General features: G+C 36.0%; 2 protein-coding genes across 3 annotated transcripts; one reads left to right on the top strand and one right to left on the bottom strand.

Annotated features, from left to right (window-relative positions):
• Positions 1-6,654: 6,654 nt before the first annotated feature.
• Positions 6,655-16,593, bottom strand: LOC114458070 (ethanolaminephosphotransferase 1-like). Its single transcript, XM_028440317.1, has 11 exons — positions 16,556-16,593; positions 16,395-16,494; positions 14,483-14,551; positions 14,097-14,205; positions 13,211-13,285; positions 11,516-11,778; positions 10,389-10,497; positions 10,254-10,302; positions 9,992-10,172; positions 8,391-8,570; positions 6,655-7,191 (listed from the first exon to the last, which is right to left on the bottom strand). Exons 1-11 carry the CDS (start codon positions 16,591-16,593, stop codon positions 7,126-7,128), a joined length of 1,239 nt encoding a protein of 412 aa, XP_028296118.1. The 3' UTR covers positions 6,655-7,125.
• A 1,495-nt stretch (positions 16,594-18,088) lies between these two features.
• LOC114457718 (oligosaccharyltransferase complex subunit 4 (non-catalytic)) lies at positions 18,089-23,171 on the top strand. Of its 2 annotated transcripts, none has more exons than XM_028439747.1 (2): positions 18,089-18,227; positions 23,162-23,171. In XM_028439747.1, exon 1 carries the CDS (start codon positions 18,089-18,091, stop codon positions 18,200-18,202), a length of 114 nt encoding a protein of 37 aa, XP_028295548.1. In that variant the 3' UTR covers positions 18,203-18,227; positions 23,162-23,171. The 2 variants fall into 2 exon arrangements, with proteins under 2 accessions (XP_028295548.1, XP_028295547.1); XM_028439746.1 differs by lacking the exon at positions 23,162-23,171 and adding an exon at positions 18,408-18,427 and having other exon boundaries at positions 18,089-18,223.
• The last annotated feature ends 1,759 nt before the right edge of the window (positions 23,172-24,930 follow it).

A 24,930-nucleotide genomic window follows, 5' to 3' on the forward strand; every position in this document is an offset into this window, starting at 1 on the left:
CTAAACAATACGGTATACGTTGCGATAATCAGTACAAATGTCACCTTTACGACAAAAAAAAGTTATCAAATACAATTTTTTTTTTTTATTAAACTTACGAGAACACAAATGGTAACTGTAATTCATCACAAATATCAAAACAAGTGGTATATTTATCCAACAGATTCTGATTCTGTTAAATTCTTACTTTATATTATTTTTTAATTCATTTATGAAAATAAAATGCAAAACAACTTCCAAGCTAAAATGCATTGAGGAGGTCTGATGTTGTTTAATGACACCTAGTGACCGGGCGTTTACGTGCTATGCATATGTTAACGCTATTAAATGGGGTTTTTTGGGTTAAAAACATAATTAAACTCTGACTTTTTTTTTTTTTTTTTGATTGATACAATAATCGCACGGTGAAATATTGCTGAAACTATTTTTTTTCTTGCGCCCTTATTATAAGGTGTTCATAGTTTTGGTTGGACCATGATGCAGAGGAATGAGTAGGTGGGAATAAAGCTATTTAAAACTCCAAAAAAATGTCCCAATAAAAACCGCAAATAAGAAATGTAAAAGTAAAAGAAACAAACCTTAGAAAAGTAGGAGCATGAGGAGGTCGAACATTGACAATAATCCATCAGCAAACACACTGTGACTAAACACTGGGAGTTAATTAGGACAATATAAATCACCTGTGTCAGCACAGAAAACACAGGGAGGAGAAACACATCCAGTCTGCACTTACACACAGACCAGACAGGGGGCGCCAAACATGATAAAACTCAACAGAAACACATGTAGTTTTGAGATACTTTCTATTAAGTAGCTGAGATTCCATACAGAGAGACATAATCAGACATAAATAATCAATCAATGTATTACAGGTGAACAGAGAATGAATCAACAACAATAAAATAAGCCTTTTCACACTCTGGCTCTGGTCTTTCAACATGAGGTCAAAGGTCAAAAGGTATAAAGTCGCCATAGTTGGAGGTGTAAACAGCCATTTTTTTCCCCGTTGGAGCATTGATTCTTGAAATGTGTTATCGGTCTCTGCAGGTGAAATGCCGAGTTAGCTGCTAAAGCTGATGCTGCACACGAGCTAAAACAAAATCACGTTTTTCATGGCTTTTGCACAGCGATCAATCAGCTAAACAGTGCTGTTTCACTTATCGGCCCGTCCGTCTAGTGCGCATCCTTCATAAAACTAATCATGGGCCTGGTTAGTGACCTCGTAAATGTACCTTTTCAAAGTGAGAACTCATACTGTCCTTTTCACACTCAGAAATCATCAATAACAACAATAACATTTTTATTCTATGTTGTTTTCCAGTCTTCTTTTGTTATGATACGTAAAACATTTGTGATGTTTATTATATTTAGTGAAAGAAGACATTTACTGATGATTTAAAGCAATACATATTATTAGTTAAGATGTATTTATTGATTTATTATTTATTATTATTTATCATTTAGGGGCCTATTTTGTCTGCTTTATTTGATTTATTGGGTACATGTGTGTGAGTGGTTTCATGTACATATATTAAGTTTGATATTTAAAATAGAATTATTCTTGTTAATGATTTAGATTTCTGTGCATTTAGTTCAAACTCTCTTTTAAGTTGAAATCCGATGTTCTAAAGTGGTCTTTGTGAAAGTTGTCCTGAGGTATTGTACATTTAATTATAGTATGTTTAAAAAAAATAAACCATGAATAATAATCTATATTTAAAGTAGGAACATAAACATTAAAAAACCCAAAGCAGCAAAGGGAATAGCATGTTAAAGAGGAATCATTGAATTGTTGAATAAGATCTTACGAGAAAATAAAAGCCAGTGTCATATATAACATACATACCACAACACATACACCAAATCTGCAACACTGTCACAATGTTTCAGTGAAAACAAACATGGTAAATTTGATACTAAAACTTTACCATGTGCAGCAGTATTTAACTATATCTCTCATATGCATACTTATCTTTGTGAGATAGAATCCTGTAAAATAAATCAGATTTTAGATGGAGCTCAATGGTGACTAGAACCTCTGAGGGCACCTCACATGGTCCAGGCGGGCTACTTGGGGCCCTCAGGCCCCGTGTTGGTGACCCGTGCCCTATAGAGCATTTAAATCAGCCTCGAGAAGAAAGTGAAAATGAGAGAGAAAATATTCATCACTGTGTAACTTACCAAATCATTCAGTTTTAGATATACAGTATCTCAGTCCCACCAAATTCATTAAAACTCCAGAATATTTCACATTTCTAGATTTTTCTAACATTTCTCATATATATTGTTGCTGGGTTGTTCTTTGTTTTTTTATTTTTTATTTTTGTTGTTTGTTTTGTGCACCAACGACCAAGACAAATTCCTTGTACTGTCCTTAAAACTGTACATGGCCATTAAAAACATTTCTGATTCTGATAAACAAGCTGACCAAATTGCCTTAAATTGCAGATAATCAAGTAAATTTGAAGTGCAGATCCCACAGAGACTGATATCTATCATTTATTGCTTATATATTGTCTGTGCCTTATACAAACTGTTTATACTAGTTATACGTGGAAGTGCAAACTAGGGCACAATCATTTTGAAATTGCTCTTTTAACCCCCAAAGTCCTAGAAATATGTGGTCCTCTTATGATCACAAACTCCTGTAAATGAGTTGAACTGCCTTGCTCTAAGGCAATATTGATCGCCATCTCTTGCACTGGTTTCTGAGGAGCCCCTTTGGAGTCCTGTTAAAGGCTGGGGTCCCCAACATGACCGACAAGACTGGCTAAAGTAAAAGCCAGAATGATTCAACTACAATGTGAGGCACATTACCGTGGCAACACAGCGGAACATAATGAAAACATTGATTTATACTCATGTGAAAGGGTTTTAACTTGACAAAATATGTTTTAACAGACCAGGGTTTTTTTTTTTAAAATTTATTTATGATTATTTATGTAAAGCCATATATCAATACTTGGCAGTAATTTGATCCTGAAGTTTTCTTCAGTCCTCCAGTATCTAAGTACTAATGCTGACACATACTTTTACTCTTTCTGAAGTTTCTGTTTGGCGCATCTTCATTAGAAAAAAATAAATAAAATAAGTCATATTTACTTTTGTTCAGTCTAGATAATAATTGCCAATGCTTTGTTTTCAGCTCAGGCAGGAGAGAACTGGTCACCAATAAAACCCACAGCCTAGATCAGCAAACACCAGGTGGAGGCTCTGAGGTTTGTGATTTTAACTCATTACCACAGCGTACACTTTAATTCCCTCGGTGGCTGTGCTGGTGATAAATGAGCAGCACATTTTCATTGCATATGAGCGTCAGTCCTGCTTGGATGGAGGAGCTTCTAATGGAGCTATACGCTGCTGATGGTGGAGGTGGGAGATGTCATGTTTGTGCATCCGGAGGTGGCAAATGGTTGAAAATTATTAAGCAAAGCAACTTAAAAAAAATCTCAACTCACTTTGTTTTCATTTTAAACTGATCCTTACAGCAGGTGTGACGTGTTGTGGTTGTCAGAAGATTAATCATGTGTCTCTAATCTACGTTATAACACCAGTTACCTGTCGAAAAGAATGAAGTGCGTCATTCATAATCGCAAGAAATGCAGATGTTTGGTTTTGGGCCCTTATCTGCAGTAAAGGGCAATCTTACTGTTTCTGCATGCCAAAGCATTTTGGACAATGTTATGTTTCCAACTTTGTGGGAACAGTTGGTTTTAATTATTCCAACAGTTTAAATTATTTCATTAAGAAAAATCAATTATGGATTTTTTTTTTTTTTTTTGGTTATTGTGTCAGTGTTTATACAACAGTAATAAATCATGTCTGATTATTACCTGAGGTTGTTTCAGTTCAGTTAAACATTGGGAAACTGGGCATTTTAAAACAACACGAACAAAGTATAAAAAGGTTGGAGTTAAATACAAGGTTTAGTTGTTAATAAAAGTGGAGATCTTTTTGGGGCTCGTCCATAAGATCAGTGATGGTCCATTGTTCTATGAATCTGTGATAACCACATTTATTTATCTGAAGAATATCCACTGTTATCCAGCAAGTTGATCATTAGTTGCGCCATAGTATATAGTGATCTCAAAGATGTCAATGATTTAATCAGAAATAAAAAAAATTACAGAAATTGGTTAAAGTCGCAAATCGCAGTGGCCAAAAACAGACAGAAAAAGTGCTAAAAAGGGTTGAAAGTGTCAATATTGGCTTAAAAGTGGCAGGTATGAGTGGTTGGGGGGGGGTAATATAATTTAATAAAAACAATTAGTTTAAACTGGCAAATAATGGGCATGACAAATTGCGAACATGGTTAAATTGGCAAAAAATAAGCGTGAAATATGGTGAAGAGGTTAAAAGATATATGCAACATTAGGTGGGAAAAGTGGTGGAAAGGATTCATAAAAATGTGTAGAAAAGGCGTTGAAATTTGATTCAGAAGTGGAAGTAATGTAACAAAAATGCAAAAAAAAAGGAGCAAAAACATGGCAAGAAAAAGTGATGAAAATAGGTTAAAATATGGCAAGTTTGGTCGTGTTGAAGAAAAAGGGTCAAAATGAGCAGAAAAAAGAGGCTCACTTATAGCCAATTTAAAAAATTAGCGGTGAAGACAAATAACATTAGTAAATAAAAGCCTGACTCATTCTGTTTTAACTCAATCAGTTTACTTCAATGGCACAGTTTGTTCCTATTTCTTCCAGTGGAACAATATATATTTTTTTTTAATAACACAACCATATTGTTTAGTATCATTTGCTGATAATCTTCATTCCTAAACCAAAATAATTAGATTTCATCAAAAAAAAAAAAAAAAAAAAAGTTAATACAGAGCTCATCCAATCAACCAAAAAAGAAGCAACAAGCAAACATCCTGAGTTGTTGGGAGAGGGGGGGGGACGATGACATAAAGTGTTGCATTTTGCTGACAGGTATAGCATGTTTGACAGATTCCCAACACCGAGTAACAATCATGATCACGTTAAACAAAGGGGAAAAACCAAAGCAGATATGAAGGGACACGTTATGTATTTACACAGATATTCACACATCAACAGTGCATAAACCCACCAAAGACGAGTCACTCTTTTAGTGGGAGGGAAATCTCATTCATAATTGTTTCCAACTCCAAAGCATTAAAAATGATTTTTTTTTTTCTTTTTTTAAAAAGAGTCAACAAATACATTTCAACGACTACCGATAAATGTGTGAGATTTGCCAGGAAAGCTCTGCAAATCAGTTCATGGCAGTCACAGATGTTTAGTTCCCCCCCACACATACACACATGTGGAGGAAGACTACAAGGAGCCTGCCTGTAGTCAGAGGCTTCAGTGCCGCTGAAAAAAGCTGTATATAATTCCATTATCTGTATGTCATATTTCCTATAATGTACCTTTCAAGTTAACCACAGTTTAGTCCGTGAGTTGAATCTCACAGTGTCTGCACATCCACACATAACAAAAAAACAGACATTCAAAAAAAAAGAGTTCAAGGTGTTCTGAATAGATAACGCTTTTGTTTGGTTTTTCACCCTTTTTTGTATTGATTACTGAAATTAAACCAAACTTATTTCAATCTGAATATACTCAAAGTGAGCCATGATGTGCTCAAACTGTCCTGTTTTTTTTCCTTGTTTAGTCAAATCAATCCCATAAGAAGAAATAATGATCACAGATTGTTCACGTATCAACAGACAGACAAAAGGATTCCTCAGGGTCCTAATAACATACACACAAGACCCCATTCCCTTACATCTGACCGTGCTCACGAGAAATCACCGATGTTTCAGGTTAATAAGGCCCATCTTAGTTCATTCCATCTCATTCAGTTAGAAAACTGTGCGCCACATGATAATAATAATAATAACGTTTGTTCGATAGTTGTGATGTTTTACTAGACGTCAATGTGCACGGGCTTGTTCCTTCAGAGTTTGTCCTTTCCGCGCACGGCTTTTGGACACACTCTTCATTCAAGCCCACGCAACTTGACACACTACTGCCATGTCAACAGATCAAAAAACTAACAATGTATGCATTAAAAACAATTAAAAAAAATGACAATCCGACACCTCAAAGGGAAGGTAGGCCGAGCAGGAGCGAGAGAGAGCGAGAGAGAAAGAGAGAGAGAGAGGTCTGTGTGGAAGAAAAAATGAAGGTAACCCTCAATAAATCTCGCCCTACACCATTCAAATGTGAAACTCATCAGGGCCACATGTATACAATGTTTTACAGGACAAAATTGCTTACAAAAGCTTCATTTTAGCTTGAAATGAGAACCACCCTAACTCATTTAACACAGTATAAATACACAGCTATTAACACCTATCACAGAGATATCCAACTAAAAATGATTTGACTTGGAAAAAAAAAAAACCTGGACAGATTATGTAAAAAAAGGCCAGAGTTCAATGGACTGAACAACTCTGCGACACTACTGAAGCGCATTCCTGTTAATACAATAAAACTGAAATGGCATTCAAAGGCATATTATACATTCATATAACACAAGGCGAGTATAACTGTGTTTGTGTACGAGGCTGGTAGTGAGGATTTTATAAAATAGCTGCGTTAAAGCAGAAGATTATTGTGTGCGTACCGGTGTGCACGTCCATCTTTGTAGGAGGGAGTTCTCTCACACATTTAAAAAAAACACAAAAGAAAAGTTTAAACTTGGTTTTAGTAAAGCTGTCAGATTGTTATTTGGGCTCAGAGACAAAGAAAGGTCCATGAAAACCCTGACAAAGATAGCTGTGCACAGGAACGTGTCTCAGTCATGTGGTCAGATGGTGTGTGTGGGGTCCTGTCCTCACCACTGAAGCATATTTCCGTAGGAAATAGTTGCGCCTCATTGGCTCAACCGAGTAAGCCAATCACCAATGACGGAAGCCGGAGTCCCTTGGCCCCACCCCGTTGCTTTTGGTTGGCGAGTTAGGGTATGTAAATCTGTGTGTGTGCGTGTGTAAAGACAAGGCAAAAAAGAGGGCCATGGTCCGTTTCCACCTGCAGAGTCCTCGTAAACGGAGGGGGGAAGGGATGCGGTTTCCGTGGTGATGGTCGTGAAGTGTCGGTAAAGCCGAGGATGGAACGTTTAAACCTCAGCTTCGGTCAAGCCGATTCGTTCCTCCTCCTGTCAGTCACTGTTGGCCTTCTTTAGGGAGAACGCAAAGATGTTGAAGTGGTCGCTGAGCTGTTGTACCTGAGAAACATTGGAGGAAAAAAACAACCCATCTGTAATAAACGAGCTGCTAAAAGTTGTTAAATTACACATTTTATTCTATTAAAAAGTACATATCAAATATTTTGACTAGGGCTGGGCTATATGGACCAAAACTCTTTCTCAAAATGGCGATAGACGATATTAATCTCAATATTTTTAACTCAATTAAGTCTTACCTGAAAGACAATAGTGGGCAGGGTTGGGCTCAATTATAATTGTAATCATGTAATTGATCATTAATTACAAAGTGTGGCATAACTATAATTGTAATTAAAATTATCTGTTGCTGTGGTACTCGTAATTGAATTGTAGTTGAGTTACTTTGTAATTGTAATGGAAATTCTTTAAAAACTGTCATTTACATTTTAACTCAAAGCAAAACTTAATATGTTTCATGTCAAGTTTTCCCACTACCTTAGACAATAATTTTACTTTTTTTTTTTTTAATTGGAATCGAGGGGTTTACCGTACTGAGAAAAAAAAATTATTTATGGGTCAAAATTGATTCATTATCATAAGAGATGCTAACAGAAAACAAACAAGATGAAGGCTACATTATTTAATAAAGGCTCATTAATTGTGATTAATAGAATTTTAACTTTAGTAATTGAGAACATAATTGTAACTGACTTTCAGGGGAAAAGAAAAATTGGAATTTTAATTATAATTGAGTTGTAATGGAACATGAATAATTGAAGATGTAAATTTTCTGATGAAAAATGCCACAAAAGCACATTTATTAACAAATGGTGCCACTTTTGGCTTTTTCTCCTCTAAGGGACAGCACGTGTGTGTGAGTTATGTCGTGTGGCTCATTTAGGAGGAGGTCTGGGTTAGGACACACCCAGAAATCCATCTAACTGTGCTTTTCAAGCTGTTCTGAAAAGCGGCGAAAGCAGCGACTCCGAAAACAATTATTTAAATTTCAAAATAAGCTATAAAAACATATATATCTCAGAAATATAGAAAAACTGTAAAGGACACTGTTTGATTGTACTCTATGAATAATATTAAATTACTTGTATGATGTGATTTGTACTGTGTGATTGCATGGATAAAAACAAGTTATCGATAAAATATCGATAAAGGTCATTTTCTATATCGCCAAAATCGAAAACTCAATAATCTTGAATCTCGATATATTGCCCAGCCCTAATTTTGACTCATACATCTCTTACCACTGACACTCCATAGTGTATGTGTGCTAGTATTACAAATGTAGTCCACAAGTAAAGCAGGAGCGTTTCACTGATGGCGACTCCGCTCAAAGCCAGCACCACCACCCCAGCCATGGGCACCAACAGCCAGCTCAGCGCCTGGCAACGCGTGTTACTCATCTGACACACAATCAGCTTACACTGAAAAAAAAACACACACAGGGCACAAACATAAACAAAAGCACTAGGTCAGAAAGTGAGATTTATAAAAATGAAGAACACAAATCAATACTGGAACTAATGCTGTGCGATATAACAATATATATCGGATATAAAACTATATATAAAATGAATACTGTAGTATGCAGAGGCAAAACACTACTTTTTTTGGCCAGATTGGGTCCCTCGGCGTGACTGGAATCATCAATTAGTCTGGTTACAAACTGTGTCACTACAGCTAATATGACTATTCCAAGCAAAATTGCTGCAAACGTGTCTCACAAATGGAAGTGTTAATTTATCTCTTGTTGCTGTAGAAGTTTTTTTGAAGAATATAACGTAACAAAACACCTACTAAATTCACTACAGATACGGTGTAAAAAGACAGCAGTGGCCGTTATTGTTGGTTTTTGCGCCCCCTGGTGGCATTTCCACATAAAATTTAGCAAAAGTCACAAATATTCCTTCATTGAGAAGATTCTTAAAGGAGAAGTACCATTTATTTTGGGAATGTTTTTATTGAATAATAAATATATATGTAGAACAATTTTCCATTAATTTCATTTATTTTAAGTGAGAAATACTTTATCGGGATACAGGGGTGGACTGCCCATCTGGACTACCGGGCATCGTCCCGGTGGGCCGTCTACCTAAAGTGGGCTGGTTCAGTCTGCTACGTTTTTGGGGTTTTTTTGACGAGCGAGTGAAGGCAAACATGGCAACAGGTGGGTAAAAATGGCAACAAAAAAAAGAGTGAAAAGTGACTAAAATGAGCCAAAAGCAGTCAAGAGTGGCCAAAAATGGGCAAATAAAGAGGAATCAGTGGTTTGTAATGGCAAATGGTGGCTTAAATGGGCAAAATGTGGCAAACAGTAGTGAAAAAGGGCAAAATGTACAGAGAAAAAGGAAACAAGTGGTATTTAATGGTAAAAAGTTAATTTATTGGGACGAAAAGTTACCAAAACAATTTAGGAATTGACAAAAATTGGACAAAAGTGTCAAAAAAAACTGCAGAAATGGACAAAAAAAATAGGGAAAAAAGGGTATTTATTAGCAAACAGTAGCTACAGTCTCAAAAAGGTTTTGAAAAGGGGCAAAAATGGGACAAAGGAAATTGAAAAATGGCCAAATAAAAATATAAAAGGGGTTTTCTGGAGGAATAATTATTAAAATTAAAACTTAAAGAGCCACATGTTGAGAATCACTGGCTTAATAACAGCTTCCACATGGTGTCACTGATAATGTAGTGGACTGGTCTGGACACAAAATGCCAGGGCTGAATTATGATCCCAGTCCACCCCTGTTGGAATATATACATACTGTAGTTATCAGGATATAAATTTACCTATATCATGAAATGTTCTCCATATCACACATGCACTAACTGGAACACGTTCACTTACCGTGACGTTAGCAAACGCCGTCCCCACCATGAGGTAGAAAATCCGAGGCTGTTGCTCAAGGATGCCGGTTGGCGAGAAAACCACCCACAAAGTGGATAAAATAAAAAGAAGAACCGGAGAAAAGAAAGGAAGGAAAGCTTCGTACAGGCTGCTGTGCTTTAGAGTGTTACCACGATGAGCCCTGGAAACACACGGGGTGAAAAGGTCAGGAGGTGGGGTCAAAGGTCATTAAGACCTATCAGGAGTCAGCGTGGGTTCTTACTTTAAGACATTGTAGAGGCTCATCGGTAAGGTGACCGTAAACGAACAGGCTGGAAATAAGCAAAGTGTTATTTGAGTACAGCCTTTACAGGCACTTTTCATGCATGTTTTATTGATAAGTGAATAAAGAGCTCACCAATGATCATAAAGGTGAAAAGGTCTCTGTACAGGAAGTGCCACAGGATTGGCTGGTACCAGGTTTCTACTCCTACCACAGCTGTGACCACGTAAACAACCGAGATCGTCTGAGAAGAAGATGAGAATATATTTTAACAGGCACACTTTGAAAACTTTGGGGCGCAGAACACATCAGGGTTGGGGTCAATTACATTTCTCAGTAACAAATATGTCTTCAATTATCAATGTTAAATCACAATTAAATTATGATTACAGTGACCAGCACTTTTTTAAATTACAATTGTTTTTTATCCTCAGAAAGTCAATTACAATTATGTTTTCAATTACTAAAGTTCAATTACAATTAATCACAATTACTGAGTCTGAAATAAATACCCTAATAAAAGTTAACTTTCCTCTTGTGATACCTTTCTGTTAGCATCGCTAATGATAATGAGTCCTAAACCAGCTGTGAAATACATTAAAAACAATGATTTATCATCTAATTTCCTTTCCTTTCTATTGGTTACCTTGGTAGGCTTCCTAATCAATAAAAATAAAGGTTTTAATCATTTTGGTGTGGACATCTGAGCCGTTTCTGTGTCAGTACACCCCTCATTTTCATTTTTCCTGTAAAGGTCAAATGTGGGAAAGCTTGATATGAAACATATTTTAATAATTGTTAACTACATGTGTGTAGATAAGATAATTTACCATTTTTTTAGAATTTTCATGGCAATTACAATTATTGCCATTTCGGATGGTTGTCGGTTCGAGTCTCACCCAGGCCAATACTGTTGAGCAAGTCCCTTAACCCCCAACTGCTGCCCACTGCAGTTCCCAGCTATAGGATAAATAGTGTCTGGTGCTTCCCAGTCTGTCTCCTCTTCAAGAAGAAGCTAAGACTCCACCCACGTCTACTTAAGGCCGTATGAGGGCGCTAGTTCTCCCCACCCACCTAGGGTACTTCTGAGAGGAGTGATGACCCCAGAAATCACAAGCTTTGTAAAGCCACTACAACATGGAAATCACATGGTCGCTCGCCTGAGGGCCATAATTGTAATTAATGATCAACTACACGATTATTATTATTATAATTGACCCCAACTCTGCCACACACACACACGCACGCAGCGTGTTCTTTACCACTTGGCTGATATCGTATCCCCACGGTAGGAACAAGATGCCAGTGTTATATTTCTCCCAGTGAGACAGGATGAAGGAGAACAGCACCACCCACAGGATGTAGTACAGCGTGGCCACGCCCACGCCGCTTTCCCCTCGACCAAATATGGAGTAAACAGTGGCCACGAAGAAGAAGCACGCCCAGCTGTCGAGGCCGTGGTCAAAAAGCTCGCCGAGTGGTGTGGAGGAGTTAGTGCGCCGCGCCTGTTTCCCATCAACACCGTCTACAAAGAAAGGATGAACTGATTAACGATGTATTCATTTTGTGGTTCTTCTTTAAGGGTTCCCCACTTTGAACAAAGGTGAACTTTCAAGTTCCCTTTTCCCCCCAAAATTATACTGACAAATAACACATTTTCAAATGTAATCATATTTCAAAATGAATCAAAAATCAAAAACAAAATTAAAATAATCACCTGCATAAATAACACAACAAGAAATAATGAAACATTGTTTACAATCTGTAACAAAAAGCTTAAAAAAAAAACAAAAAAAAAAATAAATTGTTTTTTGAAAGTTTGTTTGTTTTGTTTCGTTGTGAAGAACATGCTGCCGTAAATCATTATTTTTCAGAATAAGAAAAGTTTTATCACTAAGTAGAGCTGCACAATGAATTTAATTTTAATCATGATCATAATTTTGGTGGCCTAGTCGTCAGGAATATTTACATTTTTTGTTATTATTTTTAATTATGATTCTGATTTAAAGCGTCATTTTGCACTGTAAACTGTACACATATTGTTTGTTTAAAAGTAGTGTAATAAAAACACAGATTTTTTTCCTAACACGATAAATAATCGTGAATAAAATTTTGATTATAAATGTATCAAAAACAATTGTGATTATCATTTTGCCCATAATCGTGCAGCACTATTGCTAAGTAAAGTTTTTTAAAAATACAAGAAATGTGACTTGTTGAATGGTGCAAAGAAACAGAAACAGTAGGATAATAATATTCATAATTAGAATAATAATAATAATAATAGAGAATGACTTTGAATATGGACATATATATATATATATATATGTAGTGCATTGTTATATATTTGCAGTAAATTCTGCTACATTTTTAGCTTAGAATCAATACACTTATCAACTCTTAATAGGACCTGAACCAACACCCTACAGAAGCAATTCTGCTGGTCAAAATAAATATAAATACTTAATGTCTCTCATATTTGGACATATCTTTTATTTTGAAAGAAACTTTTCTTCCGACAAACACAAATCTGGTTGGTCCCAGGGTGAGGCCAGTTGAGAACCCCTGCCCTAAAGCAAGGCACAATAGCTATTACAAACACAGCCTCGAGGCTCACCTTTGTCAAACATGTTTAAGATTGAGTTACAAAAGCTGCTTTTCTTTGTTTAAAGGGAGGGGCTCTTCTCTGCTGTCACTGCCTGAGAGACGTCTGTGCATTAGTAGATCTAACCCTTAATAATGTGGAGTCAATGGAGAAGAAAGCCTCTATATGTCTTATTGCATTGTTTGATTGTATTTTGTTAATTGTGATGAAAGACGTTTGTACAATTTTTTATCATTAAAAGAAGAAAACAAACAATAAAATAATGTGGGAAAAGAAGAAATGCATTATCTTTCATGTCCCATGATTGTACTGAGTAAAACTCATTAAATGGGTTACAGAAGTTCAAACTCACCCAGTGTGTAGGCCAAGAAGTTAAAGATCCCTGCAGACACCCAGACCCAACTAGGCACGTGTTCATGTCCTACAGCTGAGATACAAACAGTACATACTGATAGTGTAGCTTACCACACACAAGCACAGATCTTACACATTGTAAATTAACATAAAGACTAAGGAAAAAAAATATAAAAATAAATCAACACACTAAACTATCATTTTAAGTCAGTTTTAATCTGTACAATTAATAATTAATGACTTATTTAATTTGAGGTTTTGTATAAATTTCAGCAAAGGGGGGGCGGGGCTTTTCCAAAAGGTCAATTATTATTTAAAAATTTATTAAAATCTGCAATGCAATAAAAAAAAAAAAAACTTGAACAAAACCCAAAATGTTACAACTGGTCAATAATGTAAAAAGATGCTGAGCTGAAAACATAAAAATGTTTTGCCTTTTTATATATATGAACTTTTTATATATATATACACAGTATATATACGTATACTGTATATATATGCACACGCATTGGTGTATGATACTACTCTCTACATTGAAGCAATAAGCCTTTTAATCTATAAATCATTGACTCACTCTATGATGTAATAAAATTATTATTACACTATTAGGAGGAAATGTTTTATTTGTCCCATAATGTAATAATGAGGGCAAAAAGTTTTACGTTTTGGGCTCAGGATTGTGTTAAATTATTGACCAGTTTTAACATTTTGGGGTTTATTACATATCGGACTCAGCACTTTTGTTACATTATTGACCAGTGATTACATTTTAGGATTTATTACATTTTTTTTAATAACAATTCAGGTCATTTTTACACATCAGGCTCCTCTACTGACAGCTAAGAATTTCACCAACACAACAACATAAAACAGTGAAAACTTACATGAAGCTGTGAAATCAAAGTCGTAAAAGGCCAACATGAGGAAGTTCCAGACAAGGAACATAAAGCCTGTAAATGTGATGAGGTTTGGAGCCAACCACGTTGGTAAAAACTGTTGAGGGGAAAAAAAAAACCACAAGAAAAGTGTTTTTAGCTTGAAATCAAAAGGTTAAATTTAAAGGCACTATATGATCAGAATACTAATAATAAATGATGGGCGGGGAAAATAAAAAAGATAATGCTTCTTCTTCTTCTTGGTGTTACATAAGAGACATTCAAGGATCATCACAGACAATTTAATTAGTTGAGTTACTACATCCCAGTGACGACTGGAAATCTCATTAATCATGCAGACACACATCGACACAGCATCCAAAGTCCTTTCTCACCTTCACTACCAGGTTCCAGAATGGATGCATGACATAGACAGACAGAGGATTGGAGTCCACTGCACTATACTGGGAGAAAAAAACAAAAAAAAAAAACAGGGTTTTATAATATTAGAGACATTTCATTTGATTCTGCATTAATCAAAAAAAGTTTTGGTTCTCACATGGGACAAAACAAACCGGAGCCTATAAAGTTTACATGTGAGAGAAGTAGTAATAATAAACTGACTTCATAAACTACTAATAAAAAAGAAGCCGCACTTAAAAAAGCAAAATAATGTCTCGTCAATAAATATCTCCAGAGTTTTGTAAAATAGGCAGCAATAACAAAATATATTATAAGAATAAATCATAGTATTAGTACTATTATAAATAGGGCTGGGATAAACGATTAATCTAGCGATTACTTTTTCGATGCATCGAATAATCTAACGATTCATTTTCCAGTTCAATTTGATTCGACTCGACTTGCTTATTGATTATCGCCCCATTAATTGACTAAAAGTAATTATACATGTTGATTACATATCTAAAATAAAATGTAAAAAAAACATGAATAACTTAACATTTACAATATATGTTTATTGCCCTTCAACTCAAAATTCCAAATAAAGTTCGAGTTAGAATATGAAAGTACAAAATAATGCCTCAGAGTCAGAAGTAGCATTAAAATAAACTTCTAAAGGCAGCCCCACATCTGCACTCATCACTCATTGCTTGGATCTTGTTGGTGCCATACATACTTTATGTCTGATTTATATGTCGTGTAAAGTACAAACTTGAAAACCTTTATTCATGTACCCCCTATTACAATTTACCCCTGAGGGAACCCGTACCCCACTTTGGGAACCTAAGGGTTAAACCATAGAATATTAGCTAGGATATTCAATAAAATAGAAACAAATATTTTTATTTAACCATTTATTTCACAAATTTGCATGTTTTGTTTATGGATTTCAAACACACATACTTGACTTTATGCAAATTTATTCAGAAACATTAGATCCTCAAGCTTTCACACATCTAATGGAAAAGGTTTGTGAATATACTGAGGATACTCGTGCACAGTGATTTACTGAGGCCATTTTTTTTTTTTTTTTTTTTAATTCAATGAACCAAAATTTAGTTTTTCTTAATAGCTGTTGAAAACACACACTTTTTGTTTTTTTTTTTTTTTTTTTTCAAACATAAATCTATATACTCTCCTGGGCAACGTGCAGGTCAAAGACACGTCTATCATGTGTTAAGTAATTTATTAATTCATTTTAAGTATTTTGTATTTTTTGACCAGCTGTCCTCGACCCCACCAGTTGAGAATCACTGCTCTCGACACCATAACACCAGCAAATTGTAAAGTGGAATTATGAATATGCTAATTGGTTTTAAAATATCTTATCCCACATGAATACTCCGGATTTCCTGTCATTTAAATATAATCTGTGATTGTATCTATAAATGATCATCCATTGCATTTATATGTAATCTAAACCATAATAAAGTGAGTTTCATATTAAAAAAAAAAAAAAGAAAAAAAAAGTATTGTGGACGCTTGGAGAACTGGGTAAAGATCATTTGCTAAATAAACAGATCCATTCAATGGCTATATGAGAGAATACAAACATCACTGATGCACGGCCTTTCACACAAGCAGACACTAACAGATTTACCTGTATGATTTTAACCACGATGACGTCAAATATTAAACACAATCGATTTGTACCATGGAGTCAAAACAGATTTACGATTGCCACACAAAATTATACATTGGCATTGAAAAACTCTCTCATAACTAGACTGTTTGGTATTGTCAGTACTGTTGTCTTCAAACATTGCTTGCACATCGTGTCAGCGGCTGTTCACCTCACAATTCACACTGTGAGGCTAAATGCTAGCATGCTGTCTTAAACCCCACCTTATACTTGTCAAAGCCCGCCAGCTGCTCCTTAGTGACATATCGTAGAGAGCCATGTGTCCAATCTGGCTCAAAGAACGAATAACTTATATAGTTTCTTCTGGGGCGTAGAAATTTCCAAACATTAGCTGCCAGAAAGAAGCCGCATGTAGCCTAGCCACCTTCGGCCCTTCATCAGGTCACGTGACGTAGACACCATTAAGGCCACCGCCCACAGGGCGGCACTGGCATTAAAAAAAAAAAAAAAACAACCTCCTACCGCCCCCTACCGAGTGGAGAACCCGGATTTAAAAACAAGAAAAACATGATATATTTAATTTTATTATTAATATGGTTATTACACTAAAAATATCAAGGGCGCACATTTATCTCGTATTATAGCATAAATATGCAGATCACACGTTAGATGTGGATAAAGATCTTAAACGTGACGTGGCTTCGTCGATCCTCAACCGGAAGTGCCTGAAGCTGCGTTAGCCCTTTCACTGCGGAGCTCAGAGAGAGGATCCACAAAGTGAGAGAAAAGACAAACAAAAGGGCATGTTAAGTATAACAAACGTGGCATTATATTTCTATTTCTTTATAATTAAATATATTATGTCAAGCATGATTTGTAATGTGATGTATTTGCTTATTTTAGGTCATAGACGGTACGGAGAGTGGTTAGCTTTTTAGCCTGGGTGATGTACCCAGAATAAACATAACGGTAACAATTAATATATATGTGGAATATTCTAGATATTCTTGCGGATATATGGGCTATGGGAATAATATTTTAGCGGTATAATGCGTGATACAGAACATACAGTCATGAATGTTTCACCTGGAGTTGAATAGTAGTAACGTAGGAGTGTTAAGCATTGGCAACCTAACCTTTAAAAACAAAACTGCAAAAATTATCAGTAGTAGAGTCTATTTAAAATAATGCAAAAAATACAAAATTGGATTTCAGCTGTTTTTGTATATGATAATATATATTAGTAAGGGAAAATTTTGTCTGCAGAATGATTAAAAAGGTTAGTTTGGGGGAAAAACACAAGGACTTAAACAAGTTTGATCACAGTAAGTAAACTGAACTAAAGTTGCACACGTTAGTGGTAAACTCAGAGTTATGGGTCTGATAAATAATGACATTTTAATCAGAAACTATCTTTTAAACAGTGCTTTATAGTGTATTCACTGTGGAGTACAGAAATGAATGAAATGTAGTCTCCATATTTCTAAGATCTCAACATAATCGTTTGTGAACTAACGGAAACAAATACTGAACCAAAGTGGCCCGATTTAGCAGATTTAGATGAAATGTTAGTGTGTGCCAAATACTACTGCACACCTTCAGAGGTCTAGAAGTGTCTTTAAGCCTTTTTGGCCTGTTAAGACATAAGAATTGAGCTCTCAACCTAATCAGAATCAGAACTACTTTATTTATCCAAATGTCACATAGGCTCGAGAAATATTACAAATGAAAAGAATAAACACGAACAAAAGAAAGAAACTGTAAATAATCAAGTAAAAATGTTGATTAAATATACAAGTGTGCACATTACAGTAGAAAAAAATAAGATAAAAATGATAAGCAAGAATCAAAAAGACTAATGATGTAGTCCTACTGTTGCTATAATCCTGGAAAGAAGTAAAATGAGTTACATTTATATGTAATTAATTGTGCTTTTTATTCATTTTTGTTTTCCAGAATGGTTACGGACGTGCAGCTGGCTATTTTCGCCAACATGCTTGGAGTGTCATTGTTCCTTCTAGTGGTGTTGTACCACTATGTTGCTGTCAACAACCCTAAAAAACAGGAGTAGTGTTCCCCCAACATGATGGAAGTGAGTGCATTGGTTCAGTCCCCAGTCTGGTGTTTGTTAGTCCTGTAGATACTGTATAAACAACTGTAGTGTATTTTCATCATAACTCCTGTTCGGTGCTCACACCAGGCCATTAGTTTGTATCTAAAGGAGCTACTCTAATATGTCAATATTTAATTTAAATCTTTTTTTTCTTCCTGCACAGGTGGAACACTGCCACCCACCTGTAAAGGACATTCCCGACAAATGATTTCTACGTTTGCACACACGTTTGTTTTCTAATAAAAATGTTCAACATTAATTCATGCTAATGTCTAACAAATTTCTTCTGAGACGCACACACACACACACCCGCACAGTTTTGTGACATTAAAATGTTTATTATGAACTTTACAAAGTAAAGCTTAACAAAGGAGTCATGATATTGGTAGAAGATCACAACATAAATTGTTCCATTAATTCATTTACAGTATTTCAATCACAATTTTTTTTTTTTTTCACTACTTCATTCCACCTTTAAAAGTGAACGGTACTTTTACCAAAAACACTAAACAGCTGCACTCTTGTTTCTACACCCAAAATAGATCATACAGATGCTGTTCAGTCATTAATTTCACATTGGCTGGTTTCCAAAATGGTATACACACTAAATTATATTAGACAGTGCATTACAGATTTGGTTTGGAGTGCATATTATACATTTGTGACACTAACATGGCCAATATACAAATGTAAAGTACAGTAAGAAGGGTTTATGTATCACATATTTTCCAAATAATAATGGAAATTACAAAATAAAGTGACTATGATGTCATGAGCAAGGCACTTGACGCACCATTGGGAGAAAGTTTCTGTCATCGTCTGGGTGCTTCACAGCAGGTTGGGGGTGAAAGCAGTAATCGATGATTAACTCTTATTGCACATCATTTCCAATATAATCCTCTATTAAATATTATTGGCTACTGCTGTTAAATGCTTAAAAACTGTCTTACTGTATACAAAAAAAAAGAAAGAAAGTCCCTAAACTTCTCCACACAGGGGCAGTGTTTCACACATGTTTACAGCTTCAGGAATCACTGGAGTTCCTTCAACCTTCACAAAAAACAAGAACAAATGGATAGCTAAATGCAAGTCAGGGTTTAGTGTTACTTCTTACTTAGGGTGCAAGAAAAAAAGTGATTCGGCGATATATCACAACATTTCACTGCACGATTAAAAAAAAAAAATTTCATGATATATCACAATTGTTTGGGTGCCATTTTTTTTTTAATATTTAATCAATGCAATGGTTAATTGATGCACTTGAGTTTATGATGGCAGTGTGTAACACTGCATTTTCTTTTCTTCAGTGAAAATGTGCAAAAACACTAATAAATAATAAATAGGATGTTTTGAAGCAAATAGTTTTGACTCAATTTGTCCTCTGAATGATCAATATCTTCTGATGAACATATACAGCAACTTGATTTTTCATCTCTACATTTAATTTTGATATTAACTGGGTAGAATACCGTATCGTGACCCAAGTATCGCGATACGTATCGTATTGCAACATACTTGCCAATACTCACCCCTAACAATTATCATATTAAGCCAAAAATGTCAAAATCTATTTTTTTTAACCAAGTTTTTTAATGAAAAAAACATTTGATTGCATAGCACGTAAACGCCCGGTCACTAGGTGTCAGTGAACCACATCAGACCTCGTTAAAGTACCTCCTCAATGTATTTTAGCTTGTAAGTTTATTACACTTTATTTTCATAAAACATCCTTTTAAATAATAATAATAATAATTGTAGAACTTCTGTTGTAGAAACAAAAGTTGAACTATTTTGAAAAATGTAATTTGACAGTTTGATAAACATCCCGCTTGTTTTTGATATAGGTAACTGAATTATAGTTAGTTACCATTTACTTATTCTTGCACGTTTAAAAAAAAAAAAAAAAATGAAATAAATTGTACTTCATTATTTTGTACTATTTATTGATATTGTGATGTGTATTGGGATATACTGTATTGTGAATCGTATTGTTAGATTCATGGCAATGCACACCCCTACTACTATATACACACTATTTTATTTTTCTCACCTGCTGTAGCTTTGCTTCGATCGCTGGGGCAGTTTCGATGATGGCGTCGTCTTTGTAGTGCAAACATATGTCGGAGCTCTTGTTTTTTAATACTTTGGAAGCCGGCTGAATAGTGCCATCTTTCTCAGGTACTCCTCCTGTTGGATCACATGAAACAGGGACTTTGTTGTGAGCTTTCCAGTTAGTAAAAAAATACACATTTTTTATGGTTAAATGGCCCACATGCCTGACAGTGACAGGTGTCTGTGGAGGCCAGGCCTGAGTAGCTTCCAGATCTTGGTTGTGGCCGACACCTCGTCTCCACATGATCGTGGTCCTTTAGTGGTGGGGGAAGTTTTAGTTTTGTGTGTTGGGGGAGTGTGGGTGGACACCACCCTCCGGACTGGGATGCGGCTCATGTGAGGTTGCAGCTCACACCTGATAAACAACAGTTGGTTAAAGATCCTCATTTTTCCCGACCATTATTGTTAAAACAATTATTTATTTTAAAATGCGTGATGTACATCTTACATCTTTGCATCCTAATACTATAGGTGGATATAAGAAAGTACGGAAGATTAGGGCCACTGGAGAAAAAAAAACAACAAAAGACAGAACTTTTTATGGTTATCTTTTTTTCGTATATATATTTTCTTATTTTTTTATCTTAATCTTTTCTCTTTTGTCTTGATTTTGTTTTTGGTGTTAACACTTTTTTCCAGTTCTGTTTTTTTTTTTTGTGTTGTTTTGTTTCTTCCTCCAGCCACTCAGAAAACTGCTGCCTGCCTCCACCTGTGGTGTGTGTGGGAGCTTGCGGAGCTTAACATAATAAATAAATAAACCAAAAAAAAAAATTAAGATTAAAAAAAAAAAAATAAGATCGAAAAAAGAAAAGATTAAGCCAAAAAACAAAATAAAAAACTGACAAAAAAAAAAAGGTAACCATAAGATTTTGAAAAGTGTCCTACGATTTTTTTTTCTTCCACTACTGGATTTTTTAATTCTTTTTTCTAGTGGCCCTAATCCTCTTCCGTAAAAAGCATTAAGTCAAAACTCAAAGAAAGTGAAGTTATAAGATGACTTTGCAGACAAAAACAGATTAATTTGAACTTTTGAGGTCCAAGATTTCCACAATAATGACTAAACTATGTAATCAATAGTCTTTAAATGTAATCTGAGTACTGAGTAAACAAGCACAGGATAGAAAAGTCGAACTTACTTGCTAAACTTGATGGAAGAAAGGATGTGTTCAGACCCCAGTCCTTTAGCAGCCTGTGACAGATGAAGCCATTAAAATGTCATAATATTTTGAAAGTATCTGCAAAATGAGCTCACCTCACCTTACAGGCATTTGTTGGGAGGTGAGTGACTGGAAGACTTCTGCAGCCTCTCCCTGGCCGAACTGGACGCACTGGGAATGGCGTTCTGGACCAGCCAGAAGAACTTTGTCCACCAGCTTGAAAGTTGGGACAGCTGAGGCCTGTCAACCAGGTGAAAGCACATGAATACACAGCAGAACGTTTAAATGAAGTCAACTCATATTCAGGATCTTCTCGTCAATGTCTTTAATCGTGACTTTCAATTGATATATTTGCTAAAATAGAACAAGAAAGCAGAAGATTACACACAGGAAGAGTCAGAGGAGAGTAGAGGACCCACACAGACGTTTTTATTCCAGACGTTGAAGTAAAAGACAGCAGCACATTCAACATGCGCCATATTGGGGACGACATCAACAGAGACGAACATATAATCACAGTCAAGTATAGAAGATTAGCACCACATTGAAGAAAAAAAGCACAAATCTCATCAGGAGCACAGACAGTGTTTCAACCTGAAGCTGTTCATCATCTTCTTCTTTTTCACAGAACAATGAGACTCAGGACATCACAGATTACAGTGAGAAAGCACAGGACATTTAAAGTAGAGGCACAGATGTTTGCAGGGCACTGAGAGTGGATTACGTTCTACCCTCGGCTAATAGCAGCAGGCACAGAATATAGAGAATATAGTCGCATAAAAGCATCGAAATAGACTAATGTGCTGTGATCTCAAAGAAGATGTAACCAAGAAACACCAAAGAACAACTCTTAAACTGAATTCTAGTTCAATAAATAATTGAAAGAATACAGTAAATAATCTATATAATGTCAGTCATTGTGCCACCACAATGCTAAATGTATTATTTTCTGGAAAAAGTCTATAATAGTGGTAATAACTTATAATAAATGCCTAGATAATTGAGGAATTTTGCAGTTTCTAAATGTACCCAGTTTTCCATCAGGTTGTCATATTGTTGTGGGCAGAATTCCAGTATAAGTAAACAGACCTTTACACTGGAGCAAACATCAACCACTCACTTCTTAGAAGCCCCAGAACTGTTGTTCCATTTTAACCTGCATTTACAAATAAGTGCCTTTAAAGGATACTCAACATGGATCAATTTTGTGCACATAAATGGCTCTCATCAAACCCCTGATAAATAAATCTTCATTTTTTTCATTTTATTTTTTTTAAAGACATTATGTTGAGTAGTTGAACAACTACTAAAGACTGCAACTGTAGCTATCAATGATCTGCAAGTTACAGTAGAAAACACGTTTATCTGCTCCAGTAAACGTAAATTGGTTTTCTCTTGAATAGAGCATTAATGGACCAAATTAAAAAAAAAACTTTAAATTAATTCAAAACAACTCAAGTAACTTACACTGTACTATTATCCAATCAGAGTGAGGGAAATGAAATTTAACAGCATTCATTTTGACCTTTAATTTAACTATTGTTTTCATACAATAAAAGTGGACAAAAATATCTGTTGGTTTTCACCACAAACTCAAAAGACAACAACTAATTTCTGTGATTCTGAATTATGTTTACCGTTAACTCAGAACAAACAGCTGCATATATGATCACAGGTACTCAACACCGAAAACCAGTTAGGTTAATCTTTTTTTGTTTTGTTTTATGATAGAAGAAACAGCACAAAAGCCTGATTGAATGATGCTTTCGTTTCCAAACATTAAAGGGAATATATTCACTGGTCTCTAAATGCAATGCATATGGGAATGAGTTAATATATATTGCAAATGATGTTAGTATTTAGAGTTGGGCTCGTAACGATATTACGAAACAAAATGCTGGAAGACCGCTTGGTTGTATTTGCCAAGTTTTGACCAATGATGAAGTACCATGTCCATACTAGTTTTCTATAGGCTGATTAAAGGCCAACAATTGATACTGGGAACAGTATCAAACATTTAAATTAAAGGTCTCCACCTGCACATGCTTGTTTCTACCATATTCCACTATGACACTGTGTTGTTACGGTGCTGCTGCTGATAGATTGGTGTGTGCACATTGAGAGAGAGAGAAGGGCTGCAGTAATATGCTTTTAACAGTGCATGTTATATTACTGTGATGTTGCTGTCAGGCTAACGTTAGCTTGTTAGCTCCTCTGAGGGAGGGACTTTGGAGGCAGGGCAAGAGAGCAACGGGGAGGGAGGGATCTGAAAGTTACAGACTGCACCTTTAACTGCTTCAGGAGCCCGGCCTATAAACAAGGCATTATTTAAATTTCGCACTAGTGGCATGTCAGCCAAAACCTTGCATTAAGTTACTCTTTATGCCTAGGTGCATGTATCCTGGTTGTAATAAAAAGCTAACGACTGGCTGGTAAAGCACATAGCGGTAAACACGTGATGTAAACAGGAATGTGAAGAATTTGTAAAGTGGTCGAGCTAGCACCAATGTTGTTTAAGACACAAAGGTACCACACACACCTAACTTATACAGATTTCTATGAAGAGATACTTTAATGTAAGTAAACAATTGTGTTGTTAAGCACGCACTGAGGACAGCTCCTCAGTGCACTCACACAAACACCATTAAACCAAGTGTTAGCGTTAGCTTCAGTCCGCTGTGGGCTCAGGTGTGTTGCTGCTGACCAATGGGCGGCTGTGAACAAGCAGGGCTCAGCTTGGAGAGCACCCCAGGGTGGGGCCGAGCCTGCAGAGAGGGGAGCAAGGCGGAGACGCCGGGGGACTGAAGGGAGTACAGACCTTTTATACTAACGGAGGCCGGGAGGGGACAGGAGCCCACTGCACACACTGAGGATGGGAGGAGGAGGAAGAAGGAGGTGAGGGAGGTGGAGGGTGGGCAGGTGGGTGGCTGTTGGAGGGAGATCGAAGGATGGAACGATGGTGGGTGGGGCGTCTCTTCTCCTGAGGTTTAGTATCTACAAAGGGAACACGCACACACAAACGCACACAGGAAATGTGCTCACAAGTGATTGACAATTTAATTTGGAATAAGATAAATCAGAAACACCCATTGATGAAAAGTTAAGTGCTTTAAACATGCACAGACATTAGGAATCATGTAAATGGAGGGATGTAGAAAATACACCTGCAGGATAAATTATTTTATCAAGAGTGGAAATACTTCAAATAAAACGTACTTGAGGGGCTGGAATGTCCACCAGATAGGATGTATATAGCATTTATTCTGAGAGAGTAGGTGGAGCTAAACTGGCCATATCTCAAGGCGTATTCATCCGATCAACTAAATTTACAGTGTGCCTATTGATGATCACGGAACTATTGGAAAAAAATTCTGAATTGAGACGTCAGGGGCCATTTGTGGAAAAGGCTCACGTGCC

This window comes from Gouania willdenowi, chromosome 24, assembly GCF_900634775.1.
Source record: "Gouania willdenowi chromosome 24, fGouWil2.1, whole genome shotgun sequence".
NCBI lineage: Eukaryota > Metazoa > Chordata > Actinopteri > Blenniiformes > Gobiesocidae > Gouania > Gouania willdenowi.